General features: G+C 38.6%; 1 protein-coding gene across 1 annotated transcript in view; it reads right to left on the bottom strand.

The window, feature by feature from the left end:
- vsig10 (V-set and immunoglobulin domain containing 10) overlaps window positions 1-17876 on the bottom strand; it is a 40665-nt gene that overhangs the window by 16493 nt on the left and 6296 nt on the right. The window contains exons 2-6 of the mRNA XM_043715864.1: window positions 11166-11450; window positions 8764-9033; window positions 6366-6650; window positions 6087-6194; window positions 2350-2362 (exon numbers count right to left, since the gene is read on the bottom strand). Coding sequence (XP_043571799.1) covers window positions 2350-2362; window positions 6087-6194; window positions 6366-6650; window positions 8764-9033; window positions 11166-11450 — 961 coding nt within the window. The remainder of the gene's footprint in view (window positions 1-2349; window positions 2363-6086; window positions 6195-6365; window positions 6651-8763; window positions 9034-11165; window positions 11451-17876) is intronic.

Genomic DNA, 17876 nt, shown 5'->3' with positions numbered 1-17876 from the left:
GAGACACCAGCTTCGCTGCGCTTGGAGGTCACCACTGATGATATTACCTAGCCAGGTAATGAAACGTCTGGATATCAAACCTACAGCTCAGCGAGCAAACCTACACCCTAAACCTCAACCTGAGCTACAAACCTTGCAAAACAGCCATAAACCAATTACACTAACCAGCTCTTTCCTTATTATTTTCATCTGCTTCAAATCATTGCATCAAAGAAAGGAATAAATAACACAATTTTTTGCTTCAACTTCTCCCAGTGGCAATTATGCAACAACTCTTTGTATAGAGATTTATTTCAAAACTTTCTCCTATCTCTTTTGGTTGGATAGTTAACCATTAAATGCAAACTGGTTTTGGCCTCAACTAGGACACTTACTGGAGCATAACTGCAGTTTCTCATTCCAGTGCATTCTTGAGAATACAGGCTTTAAAGGCCTGTGATAAAGTACCAAAAACACCACAGTGATGTCAATCTGGCTTCAGCATTGCCTTGTATAAACTCATAACCTCAATGGTCTTGTACATTATATCTTGACACGTATATCTAAAGCAATAACTATGGCTTTATATTACTATATTAAAAGACTGTAATTTGTCCTTCGGGTTCTTCCATATCCTTCATCAATTACATGTTTCCATTGCCAGTTGTTCCTCCCAAATCAGTTATTAGGTTAGATTAGATTCCCTACAGCATGAAAACAAACCCTTCAGCCCAACAAATTCACACCAACCCTCTGAAGAGTAACCCACCTCAGATCTATTTCCCTCTGACTAACACTCCAAACAGTATGGGCAATTTAGCATGGCCAATTCACCTAACCTGCACATCTTTGGACTGTGTGAGGAAACCGTGCACCTGGAGGAAACCCACACAGACACAGGGAGAATGTGCAAACTCCACACAGACAGTCACCAGAGGCTGGAATGGAACCTGGTACCCTGGTGCTGTGAGGCAGCAGTGCTGCTCCATGTCTGTAATAAATTTAATATAGTGCTTGGCTGCTCAGTTATATAGCAATTCTTTCGCCAAGTATTTTTACTGGTCATATATATACATTTATGTCTACTGTTACGACGTAGGGTAAACCCTCCTGTTTAAACTAAACCAGCAACACAGAAAAGATTTATCTGTGAAAATTCAAGAGGCCAAGAACTATTTAAATTAAAAATTAACCATTTTTTTCTTAAGGTATAACAGAGAATAATTAACTAACAACTATTTACTACTTCTTCCTCTAACCTTTTACCTTGCCTTCTATAATACTAGTCCGAAAAACCCCCAATTAAGATTTACCAAAATTAAACTTCAAAAACTAGCCAGATATTGAATCTTCTTTTCTTCTTCTTAGGGATTTCTGCTTCACAGGTCACAGATTGATAAAGGTACCTTTAAGACAGCTATTCTCCGGGCAATCTGCAGATGTCATTGGCTTGCTAGTTCTCCTCCCAACTGTTCAATTTTTCCCTGGTCTTATACCCTCAAAGCATCGGATTGTGTCGTTTACTTTTAAGATTGTCAATATATTAAATTCAAACTTGATTGGAGTTTGGTTTTTTTTTTAGGGTATAATTTAAACTGATTGGCCTAATTCAATCTGTTTTGACATTTCCAGGCAACTCAACTTATCTAGTTTTGACCAAGTGTTAGATTGTTACCTGATTCAGAACGCTTGGTGCTGTCAGGTAGTTCTGCTAGCTTTTAACTCTCAAAGATAGAGTGCACCCACATCTTCACAACACTGCAAATTTGAAATGAAGATTCCAGAGACCAAAAATTATATACTCTCGTCTTGATAATGTGAAGCTCTGTTTTCACACTAACCTTTTAAGTTATCCAGTAATTTATTTTTAAACAGCATAAGCAAGCAGGAATTTAAGGTTCCCACAAATTTGATATTAGAGGGGGCTACCGGAGCTGATGCCAGTGTGCTGACCTTCCTGGTATTACACCAGGAACCCTTTACTTTTCTTGTAACAAATTCAGTTGGATCTGGTTATTGTTTATATAAATCCTGAGAATGGAGTTCTCAGTTTGGGCTGGTAATTGTGTTGGTGTTTGCTTCAAGATTCCATGTTCAGCTGGTGTAAGCCGGATAAAACTTATGGCTTATTATTTTTTCATTCATAATATCCTCTCTAAATTATCCTTTCCATTTCAAAACATTATAAATCTAGAAATTAGCATGAAGTAACTGCAGAATGTAAATCAAATTAAAATAGAAAATCACTTTTATCCAGCCAGGATTGAAAAGGTATTTCCAATTACTCTTTTTGTAAAAAAAATTACATATAGGAAAGATTTCAATCCTGGTCAGTTTACATGTTTTTTTAAAGAGAAAAAAATTACTTACCAAAAATGTCTTCCTGAAAAATAAAGAGAAAATAAAACTCATGTTTAGCGGTGGTGATGTTTCATTGTTAAACCAAATGTCAGTACTTCACAATATAGTTAAAAAATGTACCAAAAAGAAGTGTCAGTTTATATAAGGTTAATAAACACCTTTTCAAAAGAAAGCAAATTTCTTACAGACTAAGGGTATGGTGGCTAGCAATCCAGTGATACAGGCGAATGCTTTCAGGGGACATAGATTTGAGTCAAAAAGTGTGGTAGAAGCAGGAGAGTCAATATTTCGGACATGAGCCCTTCATCAGGAAAGTGGAGGGGAAAGGGGGCTGAGAGATAAAAAGGGGGGTGGGGTGGGGCTGAGGGGAATGTAGCTGGAAAGGCAAGAGATGGATGCAGGTGGTGGTGGAATAGGGTTAAGTAGGAAGAAAGATGGATAGGTACCACTTTCTCCTAGACATGGGTTTGCAACCCACCATGGCAGATGGTGGGATCTGAATGGAATTAGTAGATCTGGAGTTAAGACTTAATCCAATGGTGATCAGTACTGATTATTGTAAACTGACAATGAGAAGGACACTAGAACTAGGGGGCATAGCCTCAAAAGAACGAGGACCAGATTTAGGATTGAACCGAAAAGGAACTTCTTCTCCTGAAGGGTTGTGAATCTGTGAAATTCCCTGCCCAGTGAAGCAGTTGAGGCTCCCTTGTTGAATGTTTAAAGAAAAGGCAGATAGATTTTCCAAACAGTAAAGGAATTAAGGTTCATGATGAGTGGGCGGCTAAGTGGAGCTGAGTCCACAAGAAAAAATCAGCCATGATCTTATTGAATGGCAGAGCAGGCTTGAGGGGCCAGATGGCTTACTCCTGCTCATATGTCTTACATTCTTATGCTAATATCCTGTAGGAGAGGAAAATCATCCAACTTCATCTGGTGTGGCCCACGTGTCACTAGAACCACAGCAATGTGGTTGGTGCTTAAACGGTCTCTGAAATGGTTAGCGAGCCACCCAGTTTAATGCTTCAAAATCTAATAACAGAAATGGAACCCTAAATCACTGGAAACTAAACCTGAAAAAGCTACAAAGTCCTCCTTACTAACATCACGGGGCTACTGTGAAAATTGGGAGGAATGTCCCACAGGCTAGTCAAGCAACAGGTGGACACATTCAGATGAAATTACACCTTAAATGCAATGTTCCAGATATCATGATGGCCATTCCAGAGAATGTCAGAGGTGGTGGAACAATTGTGTACAATCAGGAGGGAATTAGCCGGGAAATTTCAACTTTGACCCTGGACTCCACAAAATCTCATGACACCATATCAAGCATGGGTGAAGAAAACAACTGTTGATTACCACTACTAACACCAGTCAGTCAGATGTTGAGTCAGTTGTTCTCCAATATGACCATCACTTGGAGGACAGAGGATGGCAAGGGCACCAATGTATTCTGGTGGGGATTTAAATGTCCATCATCAAACAGGGAGTGATAGCACAACTACTGGCCAAGATGGCAGAGTCCTAAAGGACACAGTTGTTCAACTAGGCTTGTTGCAGGGGGTGAGGGAGAGGCAAGTATATCAGTGCAAAAACCAAGGCTGAAACACTCACAGGGATCTTCAGCTTATCAAGCAACATTTACTCAACAATAATCTACTCACTGGCACTCAGTTTAGGTTCCACCAGACTCACTTAGTTCCTGACCTCATTACAGCCTTAGTTCAAACAGAAGAACTGAACTCAAAGGGAAGTGAGAATCTCTGCTTTTGACATCAAGATAGTGTTTGACTATGTATAGCATCAAGGAGACCGAGCAAAACTGTTGTGGAGCCAATGGCAGAAAGGATGACTTTTGTGGGTTGGAGGTCAATCATCTCAGTCCCAGGATAATGCAGCAGGAGCTCTTCAGGGTTATTTCTGAAGTCTAGCCATCTTCAGTTGTTTCATCAATGACCTTCGCTCATTATAATGTGCATTTAATGAAAATCTTCAGTACCGACTGCGTCACAAATACTGAAGTAGTCAATGTCCAAATGCAGTAAGATGCGAACAACCTTTAGGTTTGGGCTGATAAATGTCAAGTAACATACAGACCAAACAAGTGCCAGGTAATCACCAACAAGACAGAATCCACCAATCACCCCATGAGATTCAATGGTAGTATCACTGAACTCCCCACGATCAACTTGCTGGAGATTCCCCTTGAACAGAAATTGAATTGTCAAGTGATATACATAATGTGCCTATAAGAGCACTTCAGAGGCTGAGAATTGCAGTAAGTAACTTCAAAATCTGTCCACAATCAAGCATGATGGAATATTCTTCACTTGACTGGATGAGTGCAGCCCGGTAACACTCTAGAAGCTTGGCTCCATCTAGGACAAAGAGGCCTGCTTGATTGGCATCAATATAACACCTTCAGCGTTCACATCCTCCATGACAAATGTGCAGTGGCAGCAACATGGACCATCTAACAGATACAATGCAACAACTCACTAAGGCTCCTTAGTGTCTTCCAAATCTCCACCTCCATATATCTAGTATGACAAGGGCGGCACCAGTACTTGAAAGTTTCCCTCAAAGTCATGCACTATTTTTACTTGGAACCAAAGTGCTATTCTTTCACTGTCACTGGGTTAAATCCTGGAACTTGTTTGCTACCAGCACAGCAGGTCTACCATAGCGAATGCAGCACATCAAGTAGGCAGTTCACCTCAATTTTCACAAGCGTAATTAAAAACGGACAATAAATTTTGTCCTTACAAGTGATGCCCGTACCCCATGAATGATTTTTAAAAACTTGAATTACATTTCTGGAAACACAATTAAGTAACCTGGTTGGCTGTTCTATGTTCCCTGTAACATTAGTGTTGGTCTTCAAACTGACTAATGACAAAACTTGATTTATTCTTTACTTTCAACAAGTATCTCGATGGTACAGACAGGTGATAAACTGCTCTTATCCCCAGTTGTAGGAACTGTTGATAAATCTAGTCAAAACCTCCTGTAATCCACCTGATTCACAACAGTGCATTACTATTCCTAAACACGTCATTGTATAAGAGGGAAAATTGCCAAGTTAATTTATGTTTGCAGGCATTCTGTTCTGATGAAACATTAAATAAGTCACAAAACAAACTATCACATAAAACTCTAAACAGAATTCCAATGGGATTATAATTCTTCCATATTGATTGGGGGATGGAAGGTAAGACAGTGATTATGAAAAACAGAAGTTACTGATTTACAAATAAAGTCCAACTGTAAACAGGGACATGGTAATAAGTGGGAGATAGACTAGCCTGAGGCTTTAACACACCTTAAAAGTACAAAGTTTGAATTAAAATTAGCGTCCTAAACGTATAAATGTAATATATATAAAACTAAAACTGAAATAACAAATACACAATGTGGGTTTTTGCACTACACTGTAAAAGTACAAAAGACTGAGGAGTTACTGAAATAGATAAAAAGCCAGGAGACAACTAAACTTAATTAGATAACATAAAAGCATTTCTAATGCTACAAGTTCAGAATTGTCTCCTTAAACATAATAACCTTAAAGAGTAATATTTATAAATTGTCAAACTGCGAACTTTAGTTCAGTTGGATCTGGTATGAAAATTTCACAAGCTAGTACATTTTATTGAAATCCTCGTGACATCTTTGGAATAATTATTCCTAAGCAAACTACTTAGGAATAATTGCTGCTGAACATAAAAAAAATGTTTAGTACTTACTGGTAATTAACTTGTTCCAGTTTTTATACAGTAAAACTCCAAAGATTGTTGCAGCACTTAGGAGTACAAAAATAGTGATTCCCCCAACTAATCCAGAAATGACTTTAGCTGTTTGTGTAGAGGAAGATCAAAGTTAATATTGTCAATTGCTACAAAATGATGTTTTAACAAGTGAATTTTGAAAAGTATTCTATTTCATTAATCATGTAGCATATAAACTTATAACAAGAGCCAAAAAAGTGTTTACTTTTAGTCTAATAGTTACAGTAATTAACTCACTGTTAAATGAGACCCATATTTCGACCTCTTTAATCCCCAGAGGATTCTCACTCTTGCAAATGTATCTTCCTTCATCCTCCTCTTTTGAGGGCATCAATATTGTTAAGCTTGAAACAACACCTTCTTCTGAGATTATGTATTTACTGTTTGGGAGAATTTCCACCTCATCATTTCTCCACCAAGTCAATTTGGGAGGTGGATTTCCTTCCTTACTGTGACAGGTCAGTGTTGTATTCTTCCCTACATATCCAGTTACAAGAGGTTGAGACTCTGGAAGTGGAGCCTCTGGAACAAACAAGAGTTATGGTTCATGCAACATCCTATAGATATTGTAGTTTTGCTTACTAAAGTACTAAGCTAATTTTACACTGCAATTGAATAAATATCAGAACTAGTGAGAAAAAAAAACATTTCTTGGGTAACATGGAAGGGGAAAAAAATGTGTAATTAACTGAAAATATCCATGAGATGAATACATTAAACACTTGTCATTCAAAAATCTCAAGTAACATTTACTGAAATTCACCTAATGTAAATTTTATGATTTTTTAAAAACATTTGCTTATCACAAATGCAAGCATACTGTGCAAATGCCCTTTTCCTGCTATACTTGATGGTCATTGCATCTGGTCACAGTTAGATCAATTTTAAGAAATTCACATATTAGAAACTAAACTTAAGTAATGTAAGTTCAAAATTTTAATATTCCTTCCTTTGAGGTGATCCTCCAAAACAGGTCAGGAACCATCAGTCTCTACACTTTGTTACCATTATTTGCTATTGGCAAACTTAAAAGCTTTTTTTTGCACTTATATACAATTACAATTTCTTACGATTATAAATGCAGAAAATACTGATCAGTGTGGACAAAGAATGCAATGTGGATGTGATTCTTGCTGAATAAGCTGAAAATTAAATGCAGCTTGGTTTCAGGAGGCTGTCATTTTTGTTGCTTGGGGCATCCTGTAAAATACTTAACAGCAGATAATCAAACACACAAATTAGGAGGAGGCAGCCACTTGGACCCGAGCCTGCTCTCCCATTCAGTAATATTATGGGTGATCCGACAGTGGTCTCAATTTCATGTTCCTGTCTACCCCTGATGCAACATTAACTCCCTTGTTGATCAGAAATCTATCAACCTTTGCCTTACCGACCCCACCTCCATCTCTGGGGGAGACAAAAAGAATTTCGCAGTCTCAGCACACTTTGACAGAAATTAATTATTTCATGCTCACAATCCTCAAAGTATTCCTCGTGTTCAACGTGTGTTGAACAGTGGTTTCAATGAGCCAATGACCGACTGTGTTCTAAGTTGCAATCAATGTTTATGGTAATGGAAGGTCCTTCAATGTAATTTGTCCAAAATGGGTGAATGTGTAGAATAAACACAGCAGTGTAAGTGATGTGAACTGCAAGATCACCCATATTACTAACTATTAAATGAATCTTTAAAATACAAGTTATTAATTTTAACTTCAGGAACATAGATCAGGCCTTCCCAAAGTGGGTGTTCACACTCAACAGTCTGAGTTCCAAGGCAACGATGGTTGCTTTAAGTTTCTCGCTGAGCTACCACAGCAGTGCTTCAACTGGCACCTATTCGTACAAGTTCTCCCCCATAAACCAGAGACACAGATTAACATTCTATTTTAAAAAAAACCCAAAGTCAACAAGGATTCAAACCTTGGCATCAAATTTGAAAATAATGTCAGAGAATGTCAGTGGGTGGTATGTTGGCTCAGCGGTTAGCACTGCTGCCTCACAGCACCAGGACCCAGGTTCGATTTCAGCCTCAGAAGACTGTCTGTGGGGAGTTTGCAGATTCTCTGTGTCTGAGAGTGTGTGGGTTTCCACCAGGTGCTTCAGTTTCCTCCCATAGTCCAAAGACGTGCATGGGAAATGCAGGGTTAGGTAAGGGGGTCTGTATGGAATGCTCTTCGGAGGGTCGGTATGGACGTGATAGGGGAAATGACTGCTTCCACAATGTAAGAATTCTATGATTCTATGAGTAAACTTCAACTCTGCTCAATACAATAGAAACCTGATTTTTAAAAAAAGTTTTAAAAAGGTTTTCTTTGGATTACACCTACAATCAAATACAAAGGAGTTAATTTCATCCAAATATAGAAAACATATTTTATAACCAGGGTTTGCCTTTTAAGTTGCTTACCAGCATGTGTGTAAACCACTCAGTTTCCACTTTAATGAGGTCATCTGCTATAAAGCATGAAGCTTGTTTGATATCCATATATGGTAAAAGACAGTACCTCAGCAAATGAGTATTTATTGTTGCCTTAAATTATTTTTACAGTTCAATTTACTGTAAATATCATGTCAGCAAAAGATGGTCACTGCGTATGTTGGAAAAATAGCATATTGAACAAATTTTACTTACTCAATGTCAATGAGCATGACCTTTCCATCCTTTGTTCGTATGCAATGTGATAACCCACACACTTAAACAATTGACCATCACGTAGATTTGAACCTTTTATTTCTAGTACTGTGGTATCATTTGACCCAGCTAGCCCATCAGGTCCGAGTTCCTGATTTTCATTTGACCAAACAAGTGTCGGATAGGGATATCCTTCATTCCAAGAACAAAACAGCTGAACGTTATCTTCTGAAATTGATGCATGACACACTGGAAGTCCCTTTGGTGGATCTGAAAAATGAACATTAAATGCCAAAGTATACTAACAACAGATTTTGCTTTATAATACCTATATTACCATATACATAGTTTGTTGAATGGGAAAGGGCTCATGCTTGCCGCAACAGTACTGCATCTTCCCCTAGAAGCTTTTAGTCCCATGGTCTGAAAAATGAGTTCAAAAGCTACAGAAATTAATTGCTCTCTGGATTTTTTTTTCAACAGATGAATTTCATATTTGGATGATTTCTCTTCCATTTTTGGAATCCTTTATTTTTAATTTTCTTCAATTACATGAACTGATTTGTGCACAGAACTATAAAAATTACAAGGGTCTTAAGCCCTTTAGCTACTTTATGAAAGAGCTTGGCATGATTGAATTCTACATTCATGTCTGCAGTTTATCCTTCGTTTTCAGTTCTTCAAAAAAACTGAATTAAGTTGGTTGGTGATTTGATTGCTAATGACATAGTCAATTATCAAAACTAGATCAACCACGATCTAGTTAAATGGTGGAGAAAGACAGAGGGGCATACTCCTGCTCCTAATTCCTAAAATTACAATATATTCTTATCATTTATTACATAACAGCAACACGAATAAGTCAGTGCGCACGATATCAAAATGGCTACTATGAGACTTCTTTTAAAAAAGGAAACTTGCTATTTCTCAGATCTCCCAATATTTGAAACAATGGGATCACTTACAATTACTTGATTTCAAACTGCATCCTTAAGGCAATGAAACCTCTCCTTCAGAGGACAATTTTGAAATAAAATTTGACACAGAACCACATCAAAGCTTTGTTGGAGACATTGCTTTTAAGCAGTACCTTAAAGCTTGATGAGACAGAGAGATGTTTTAGAGAGAATTCCACCTTTGATCATTATCTCTTGATTAATCTGTCCTCTTAACTTTTTAGCATAGTAACATATCGGGGCCAAGTTGTCTGTGAGACCTTTCAGGTCACTGCAGCCAATGAACAGTCTTGAGGCAGCATTACACTCAATATCGTTATTCAATGAAAATTCATGAACTTCAGTTTTGAAAATTTCACTTGACACAAAGAATTTTGAGGGCACGTTTTCCAGATCAGCACTTGTATATGTGATAAAGGTGCTTTATTATTTTGTGCCAAAGTGATCATGAGAAAATATAGATTCAACAAAGACATGAGTGGCAAATTCTTTTACACTGAGTGATTTGCGTGTGGAATGAACTTTGAGGAAGAGGTGGATGTGGGTACAGTTGCAACGTTTAAAAGACAATAAGTACATGAATAGGAAAGGTTTGGAGGGATATGGGCCAAGAGCAGCCAGGTCGGAGTTTAGTTTGAGATTATGTTCAGCATGGACTGGTTGGACCAAAGGCTCTGTTTCCGTGCTGTAAAATTATGCCAACAATGGAAATTAGAATTAATATAGTGAAACCGTCAAATCACTATCATTATAAATATCTCGATTAAATCGCCCTTAAACTTTCTTAACTCAAAGGAATACAATCTAAGTTTTAGCAAAAATTGACCATAATGTATCCTCACTTAATTTCACAGGACACATCCGCTTATTTTATGGCATTAAATACATCACACTTTTTAAAATGTTTTGAATAGGCTTCCTTTTTCCTACTTTTTGTTCACTTTATTCCCTTATTCAGACACCTGCTGAATGCCTTGACAACCCCATTGTTTACTTCAGGGGATCCAAGTTTTTGTGGGGGTAAAAAGAAAGTGGGATGTTAGGGACCACCTGAACATAATATTTCACTAATTCCATATTCCCACATACCATTTGTTCAGAGTCATTGTTGGCATCACTCGGTAACTTAAGCCAAAGATTCAAGAGATGTCTTTTGTCCAGGAACTGATCAAATCTTAACACGTATCAGTGATACTACATAAGAATAGAATTCTAAACAAAGTCAAAATGTTATACATTGTTTATTTTCATGTTGGATCTTTTATTATATTAATGAAGTACTTGCTGATATGGAAAGGAACAGCTTGAAATAGCAAAAGTGATAAATTTAAAACAATTACACTTGCATTAACTAGTGCTAATCTATAACATCTGGAAATGTTGCTTTTTGATCATAAGTAAAATATTTGAGAGAGATACTAAAAAGCAATTGTAAATATAACTTACAGTAGACAAGGACTTCTTTGGTATCACTGAGGTTTTTTGAGCAGGTATAATTCCCCTGGTTGTCATAACCTATATCAAAAAGTGTAAATTCCGTATGTGCTCCCTCAACATTTGTAAAAACTTCCTGACTTGAATCTGGATGAACAAAGATCCAGGATATGTTCTGCTTCTGTTGAAACGTGCTCGAGCAACTGAATGTAACATTTTTGTGTTTGATCACGTAGATTGTTTTATTTGGCAATTCTTCTCCAGGACTAATGGTAATAGTAAATTTCATTTCATTATCTGTAAGTACAAAGAACACATTTGAGATTGAAGTGAAAGCAACAGACATTTTATACTATTTCCAGTGTTAGGTGTGAATATCAATAACTACACATTTTAGTTTTTTAATTGATAGAAACTTATCAAGGTGTCACTCCATCCCAAAGTGGGAAAGGCATATTTGGTGTTGTGGACATTCTACAAACGCACTTATTTGCACTGTAAAACTGGAAGTCTATTTATTGTACTGCAAAGTGACTAGAGGTTATACACAAGATTGATGGAGTATAAGAACCAATATCGGTTAAAGCATTTAGACATTTACAGTATGAATTTTAAACAAGAACATATTTAGACTATTTTAAAAATGTCCAAACGTTTACAACATCAAAGGTCTAACATAAAGTAATGTCATCGTATCCTTAACAGTTAAGGATACCCTTGTAGCCCTACACACGGATGAAAAAAAAACACCATTTCGACTGGGACAACACATCTATCCTGGGACAGGCTAAGCAAAGACATGCCAGACAATTCCTAGCACTCCAACCACAATGCCATAAACAAACACATAGATCTAGATGCCATCTATCAACCCCTCAGAAAACAAACAGGAAATGACATCTCCAGAAACCCCATCCAGGAGAAAGATATAAATAGGAAGCAGGAGACAACAGCTTTGCTTCACTTGGAGGTCGCCACTGATGATATTACCTAGCCAGGTAATGAAACGTCTGGATATCAAATCCACAGCTCAGCGAGCAAACCAACACCCTAAACCTCAACCTGAGCTACTGCATTAACAGTTAAATGTTTTACGATATCCAGATAATAAATAGAATGAGTTTGCAATTTGTTAATTGTTTTGACCATTAGAATGATGTTCCTCCATATTTTAATTCCCAAATTTACAACAATAACTTTATGATTTTTAGCATAAAACACCCCATGAGCTTAACAGAAACTTTAGAAAACAAAAACGACACAGAGCTACACAAGGAGATATTTGGTTGGATGACCATAAGCCTGATCAAAGAGGCTTATTTTAAGCATTATCTTAAAAGGAGAAAAGTGAAGGAGAAATGGAGTGGATATGCAAAAAATATTTCCATAAGTAGGAGAGACCAGGACCCGAGGGCACAGCCTCAGAGGGAAGGGATGATTTTTCAGAACTGAGGTGAGGAGAAATTTCTTCAGCTAGAGGGCGGTGAATCTGTGGAACTAATTACCACAGAAGGCTGTGGAGGTGAAGTCATTGAGTGTGTTTAAGTCAGAGATAGATATGTTCTTGATTAGTAAGTGATCAAGTGTTATGTGGAGAAGGAATGAGAATGAGGTTGAGAAAAATATCAGCCATGATCGAATTGCAGAGCAGACTCAATGGGCTGAATGGCCTAATTCTGCTCCTATATCTTATGGTCTTACGGTCTAGAAAGGTAAAGAGGTATAGAGAGAGTATTTTAGTGCTTGAGATCTAGGGAAATGTTGCCACTAATGGCAGAATGATTACAATTCGAAATGTACAAGAGACCAGATGGATAATGCCATAGTTATGTCAGGATTGTGGAATTGAAGGAGCTTACAGCAATAAGAAGGGATAAGGCCACTGAGAAATTTGAACAAGGATAAAAATGTTAAAATAATGATATTGCTCATATCAGAGTCAACATAGGTCAACGGGGAAAGATTAGAGGGGAACAGAACTTGGTATAAGTTAAGACACAGGCAGCAATGTTTTGGATGACCTCAAGTTCACGCAAGGCTGAATGTGGGAGACTAGCCAAAGTGTATTAGTTGAGCTCAGAAGTAATGAAGGAAAAGATGAGTGTTTCAGTAGCAGACGAGCTGAGACGGATGAAATTGAACAACCTTCTGGATATGGAAATAGGTGGGCAGTGGTAGCACAATTAAAGGAGGTCAGAAGCTCATCTGAGTGAAATGTGACAGAAAGGTTGCAAACAGAACAACTTAATCTCAGACTGTTGCCTGAGAGAGAAAGTCAGTAGCTAGGGAATAGATTAGGAGTAGGGACTTTAGTTCGGTCTAGCTTTTGCCACCATGTCTGGACCTTTGAGGACCATGCACAGCAGCAGTCTCCAGAAGCAGCAGTTTATGAGTTCGCACTCTGATCAACATATGCAGACCCTCAGAGTAGCCATAAAGCTTAGAGGGAACATTGGCTGGGGCAGAAAACAGCAATTCCAATTTTTCCATTATTTAATTGGCTTAAAAAGTCTTGAAAAAGTCACTTGGATCCAATGAGCTCCTTTTCAGAGTGTAAAAGATAATAACAATAGAGAGAGTGGATGGAATAGTGGTTATCTTTCATACCTCTATAGATAGTGTAAATGTTCCTCCAGGCTAAAAAGTAGCAAATGTAACCTTACTGTTTAAGGTGGGAGGAAGAGTGGAGAACTACAGATGTGTTACTTGGCATCCATAATAGGAAAAATATTAGAATTTGTTATAAAGGATATGCTAAATTAACATTTAGGAAAGAATGGAAAAATTGGGCAGAATCAACATGGATTTGTGAAAGAAAAATCATGTTTGACAAACTTGATGTTTGAGGATGTAAACCATAGAACAAACAGAGAGCAGCAATGGATGTAGTGTATTGGAATTTTCTGATGGTTCTAGCTTAGACCCACACAGGAGGTTAGTAAATAAAATTAAAAGCGCATGGAATTCGACTTTGAATACTTGTATGAATTGAGAATCGGTTAACAGGCAGAAACAGGGAGTCTCAGAATGACAGGCTGTTACTATTAGGACAGTACCAGTTCACAACTGTTCATAACCTGCATAAATGATTTGGATGTGGGGACCAATTGTAATATTCCTAAATTTACCGATGATGTAAATCTGGGAATGCAAACTGAGGGGAAGGTTCTAGGAAGCTTCAGAGAATGTTGACAGGCAAAATGAATGACTAGAACATGGCAGAAGGAATATAACATAACTAAGTGTGAAATTATGCGCTTTAGTTTAAAAAAACAATAAAGGCAGAAAATTTCCTAAAGGGTGAGAGGTTCGGAAGAATGGGTATTCAAAGAGGGTGAGGGTGATCTTGTCCAGGAATCACTAAAAGCCTGTTTGCAAGTGCAACAAGCAATTAAAAAGGCAAACAGTAATGTTGGTGTTCACTTCAAGGTGATTTGAGAGGAAAAGTAAAACTTGCTGTAGTCGTACATAGTCACAACCTCACCTGGAGTGTTGTGTACAGTTTTGGTCTCTTTATCCAAAGAAGGATAAACTTGTTACAAAAGATGTTTCCTAGAATTATCATTGGAAGGATTATCTTATGAGGAGAGATTAAGGTAACTGGATTTATATCACCTACAATTTCAAAGAACGTGTGATCCCATTGAAATTTTCAGACTTTTTAAGAGTGGATACAGGATATTTCTCCAGGCAGCTGACTCTAGAACCAGGGTACATAATCTTAGGATAAAGGTCAGAACATTTAAGATGAGGAGAAATTTCTTCACAAAAAGTGGCAATCCTCTGGAATTCTCTACCTCTTAGGTTTGTGGAAGCTCAGTCATTGAGTGATTCAAGACGGAAGCCTACAGGTATCTGGAGACTAATGACACTAAAGGTAAAGTTGCCGTAGTCCCAGAGGACTCAGGCGAAGGACCTTCATGTTATCCTCAGCTGCTGGGGGAATTGAACCTGTGCTATTGGCGTCATTTTGCATCACAAACCAACTGGCCTGTTAACTAAACTAACTGACCCTCTTAATGACTTTAAAGGATATGGAGAGATATGCTCAGCCATGAGCTGGAACAGTCAAGCAGGCACAATGGGCTGATTGCCTCCCCTGTTCCCAGTCCCTATGATTGGCAGGTCCCTCAGTATTCATGAAGAGACCAGTAGTAAGTAAACTCGTTCCTTCTTCAAACTAAGAAGGTAAGATGTGAGGGAATATATTAATTGATTTGGGAACAAGGGAAAAATTATTTTAAAATGTCAAATATACTGGAGAATATTCTGATAGTGTTACCATAGTCATAGAACATGGAAACAGAACCTTTGGTCCAACCAGTCCATGCTAAACATAATCCCAAAATAAACTAGTCCCACCTGCCTGCTCCTGGTCCATATCCCTCCAAACCTTTCCTATTCGTGTACTTATCCAAATGTCTTTTAAATATTGTAATTGTACCCACATCGACCACTTCCTCAGGAAGTTCATTCTACATTCGAACCAACTTGTTGGGGCTGTCAGAGGACAGCAGCGGTTTGTTCCTCACACACCCTGTTTAAAAAAAATGCCCCTCATGTCTTTTTTAAATCTCTCTCCTCTCACATTAAAAATTTGTCCCCGAGTCTTGAAATCCCCCATCCTAGGGAAAAGACAATTACCATCAATTCTATCTATACCTCTCATTGCTTTATCGAGTTTTATTAGGTCGTATCTCAATCTCTTACGCTCCAGTGAAAAAAGTCCCAGCCTTTCTTTATAACTCAAATCTTCCATATCCAGCGATATCCTGGTAAATCTCTTCTGAACCCTCTCTAACTTGATAACATCCTTCCTATAACTGAGTGACCAGAACTTGACACAGTATTTAGTAGAGGCCTTAGTAATGTCTTGTACAACCTCAACATGACTTTCCAACTCCTATACTCAAAAAAAGCAATGAAGACAAGTACGCCAAATGCCTTTTTAAACACCCCGTCCATGTGACACAAACTTCAAAGAATTATGTACCTGCTCTCCGTGGACCTTCTGTTCTACAACACTACGGAAGGCCATACCATTAATTGTACAAGCCCTATCCTTGCTTGTTGTAGCAAAATGCAATACTTGGCACTTATCCAGATTGAACTCCATCTGCTATTTTTCAGTCCATTGAACCATTTGATCATGATCCCTCTGTAATCTTAGAAATCCTTCATCACTGTCTACTATACCACCAACTTTGGTATAATCTGCAAACGTACTAACCACGCCTTCTACATTCTCATCCAAATCATTTATCTAAATAACAAACAAAAGGGGACCCAGAACTGATCCCTGTGGAGCACTGCTGGTCACAGGCCTCCAGTCCAAAAACAACCCTCCACCATTACTCTCTTCATCTCAAACAATGAAAATAAAGGTTAAAGTAATGAGTCATAGAATCCCCAGTGTGTCAGCAAGCAATTCAGCCCATCGATTCCACACCGACCCTCCCAGGAGCATACAGACCAACCCCCTACCTTATCCCTGTAACACTGCATTTCCCATGGCTAACCCACCTAACCTACACATCCCTGGACACTATGGACAATTTAGCATGGCCAATCCACCCAACCTACACATCGTTGGACTATGGGAAGAAACTGGAGCACAAACAGGAAATGCATGCCGATACAGGGAGAACGTGCAAACTCCACACACAGTTGTCCAAGGCTGGAATTGAACCCCAGTCCCTGGCACTGTGAGGTCTAAATAAATAACACTTAAGTCGCCGTAAATGAACAAGGATAAAATGTAAACTGCTAAGATAATGAAGGTCTATTTGATGAGACGGTGAGAGCTTGAGAAGGATGATAAATAAAGTTAAAACAGAAACTGTTGGCAATTTTAGAATGTCCATGAGCTGTGAAGAGAAATACAATTAAGATTAAAACAGAGAACAGATTGTTCTATTCTCCATTGGATGCTGCCTGAATTGCTGTACTCTTCCAGCACCACTGATCCAGAATCTGGTTTCCAGCATCTGCAGTTATTGTTTTTACCTCGTTGATTTTAACCCTACTGCGAATCCTCTTGCAAGGATGCCTGCCTTGAAGAAGTTTTCCTCCTCTCTACAAGAATCTCAGGGAGCCCTCTCCCACTGCAACTCCCAGGTCATTTCCTCTGCCCTGAAGCTCTTCAAACATGTCGTGAAACAAACTCGGTACCACAGCCACATTTGCTTCCTCAGTGCATGCCTTCGTAACCAACTCATCCCACACGGACTCCAGACCACCTTTAAACCAGCAGAGTTCGGACCCGAACAGGACAAACAGTACAGAGTACAGGTTCAAAAACAGCAGCAACAGTTCTCCTTCAAGATCCTCCGCTCCACGCTTGCAGCAATGCGCCGGCACCTAACCTCTCTACAGTCTGCCCTGCCTCAGCTGAGGGCCACACTCTCTCAGAATTGCAAAGGACCCACTCTGTACTACATCCTCAGGAGAATCCATACTCTCAACAAACAGTATTTCAACTCCATCTCAAACATCAAAAACTGTAAGTACAACAAACTTTTATCCACCCACCTCATAACCAGCGCTCCTCAAACATTCCAGAAGATTCCCCTGGCCTCGGAAACACCATTAGCCATGCGGCTGATGCAGCTACCACCCCCACGCTGATTGATGATGTCACTTCCACCCCCATCCTGGCCACTCTCATAACCACTTCCACCCCTCACAATTCCTCATGCATCACACGTGACATCACTTCCGCCC

The sequence above is a fragment of the Chiloscyllium plagiosum genome, chromosome 25 (genome assembly GCF_004010195.1).
Source record: "Chiloscyllium plagiosum isolate BGI_BamShark_2017 chromosome 25, ASM401019v2, whole genome shotgun sequence".
Classification (NCBI taxonomy): Eukaryota; Metazoa; Chordata; class Chondrichthyes; order Orectolobiformes; family Hemiscylliidae; genus Chiloscyllium; species Chiloscyllium plagiosum.
The sequence above is the reverse complement of the archived record's forward strand: the minus strand, read 5'-3'. Positions and strand labels throughout refer to the sequence as shown.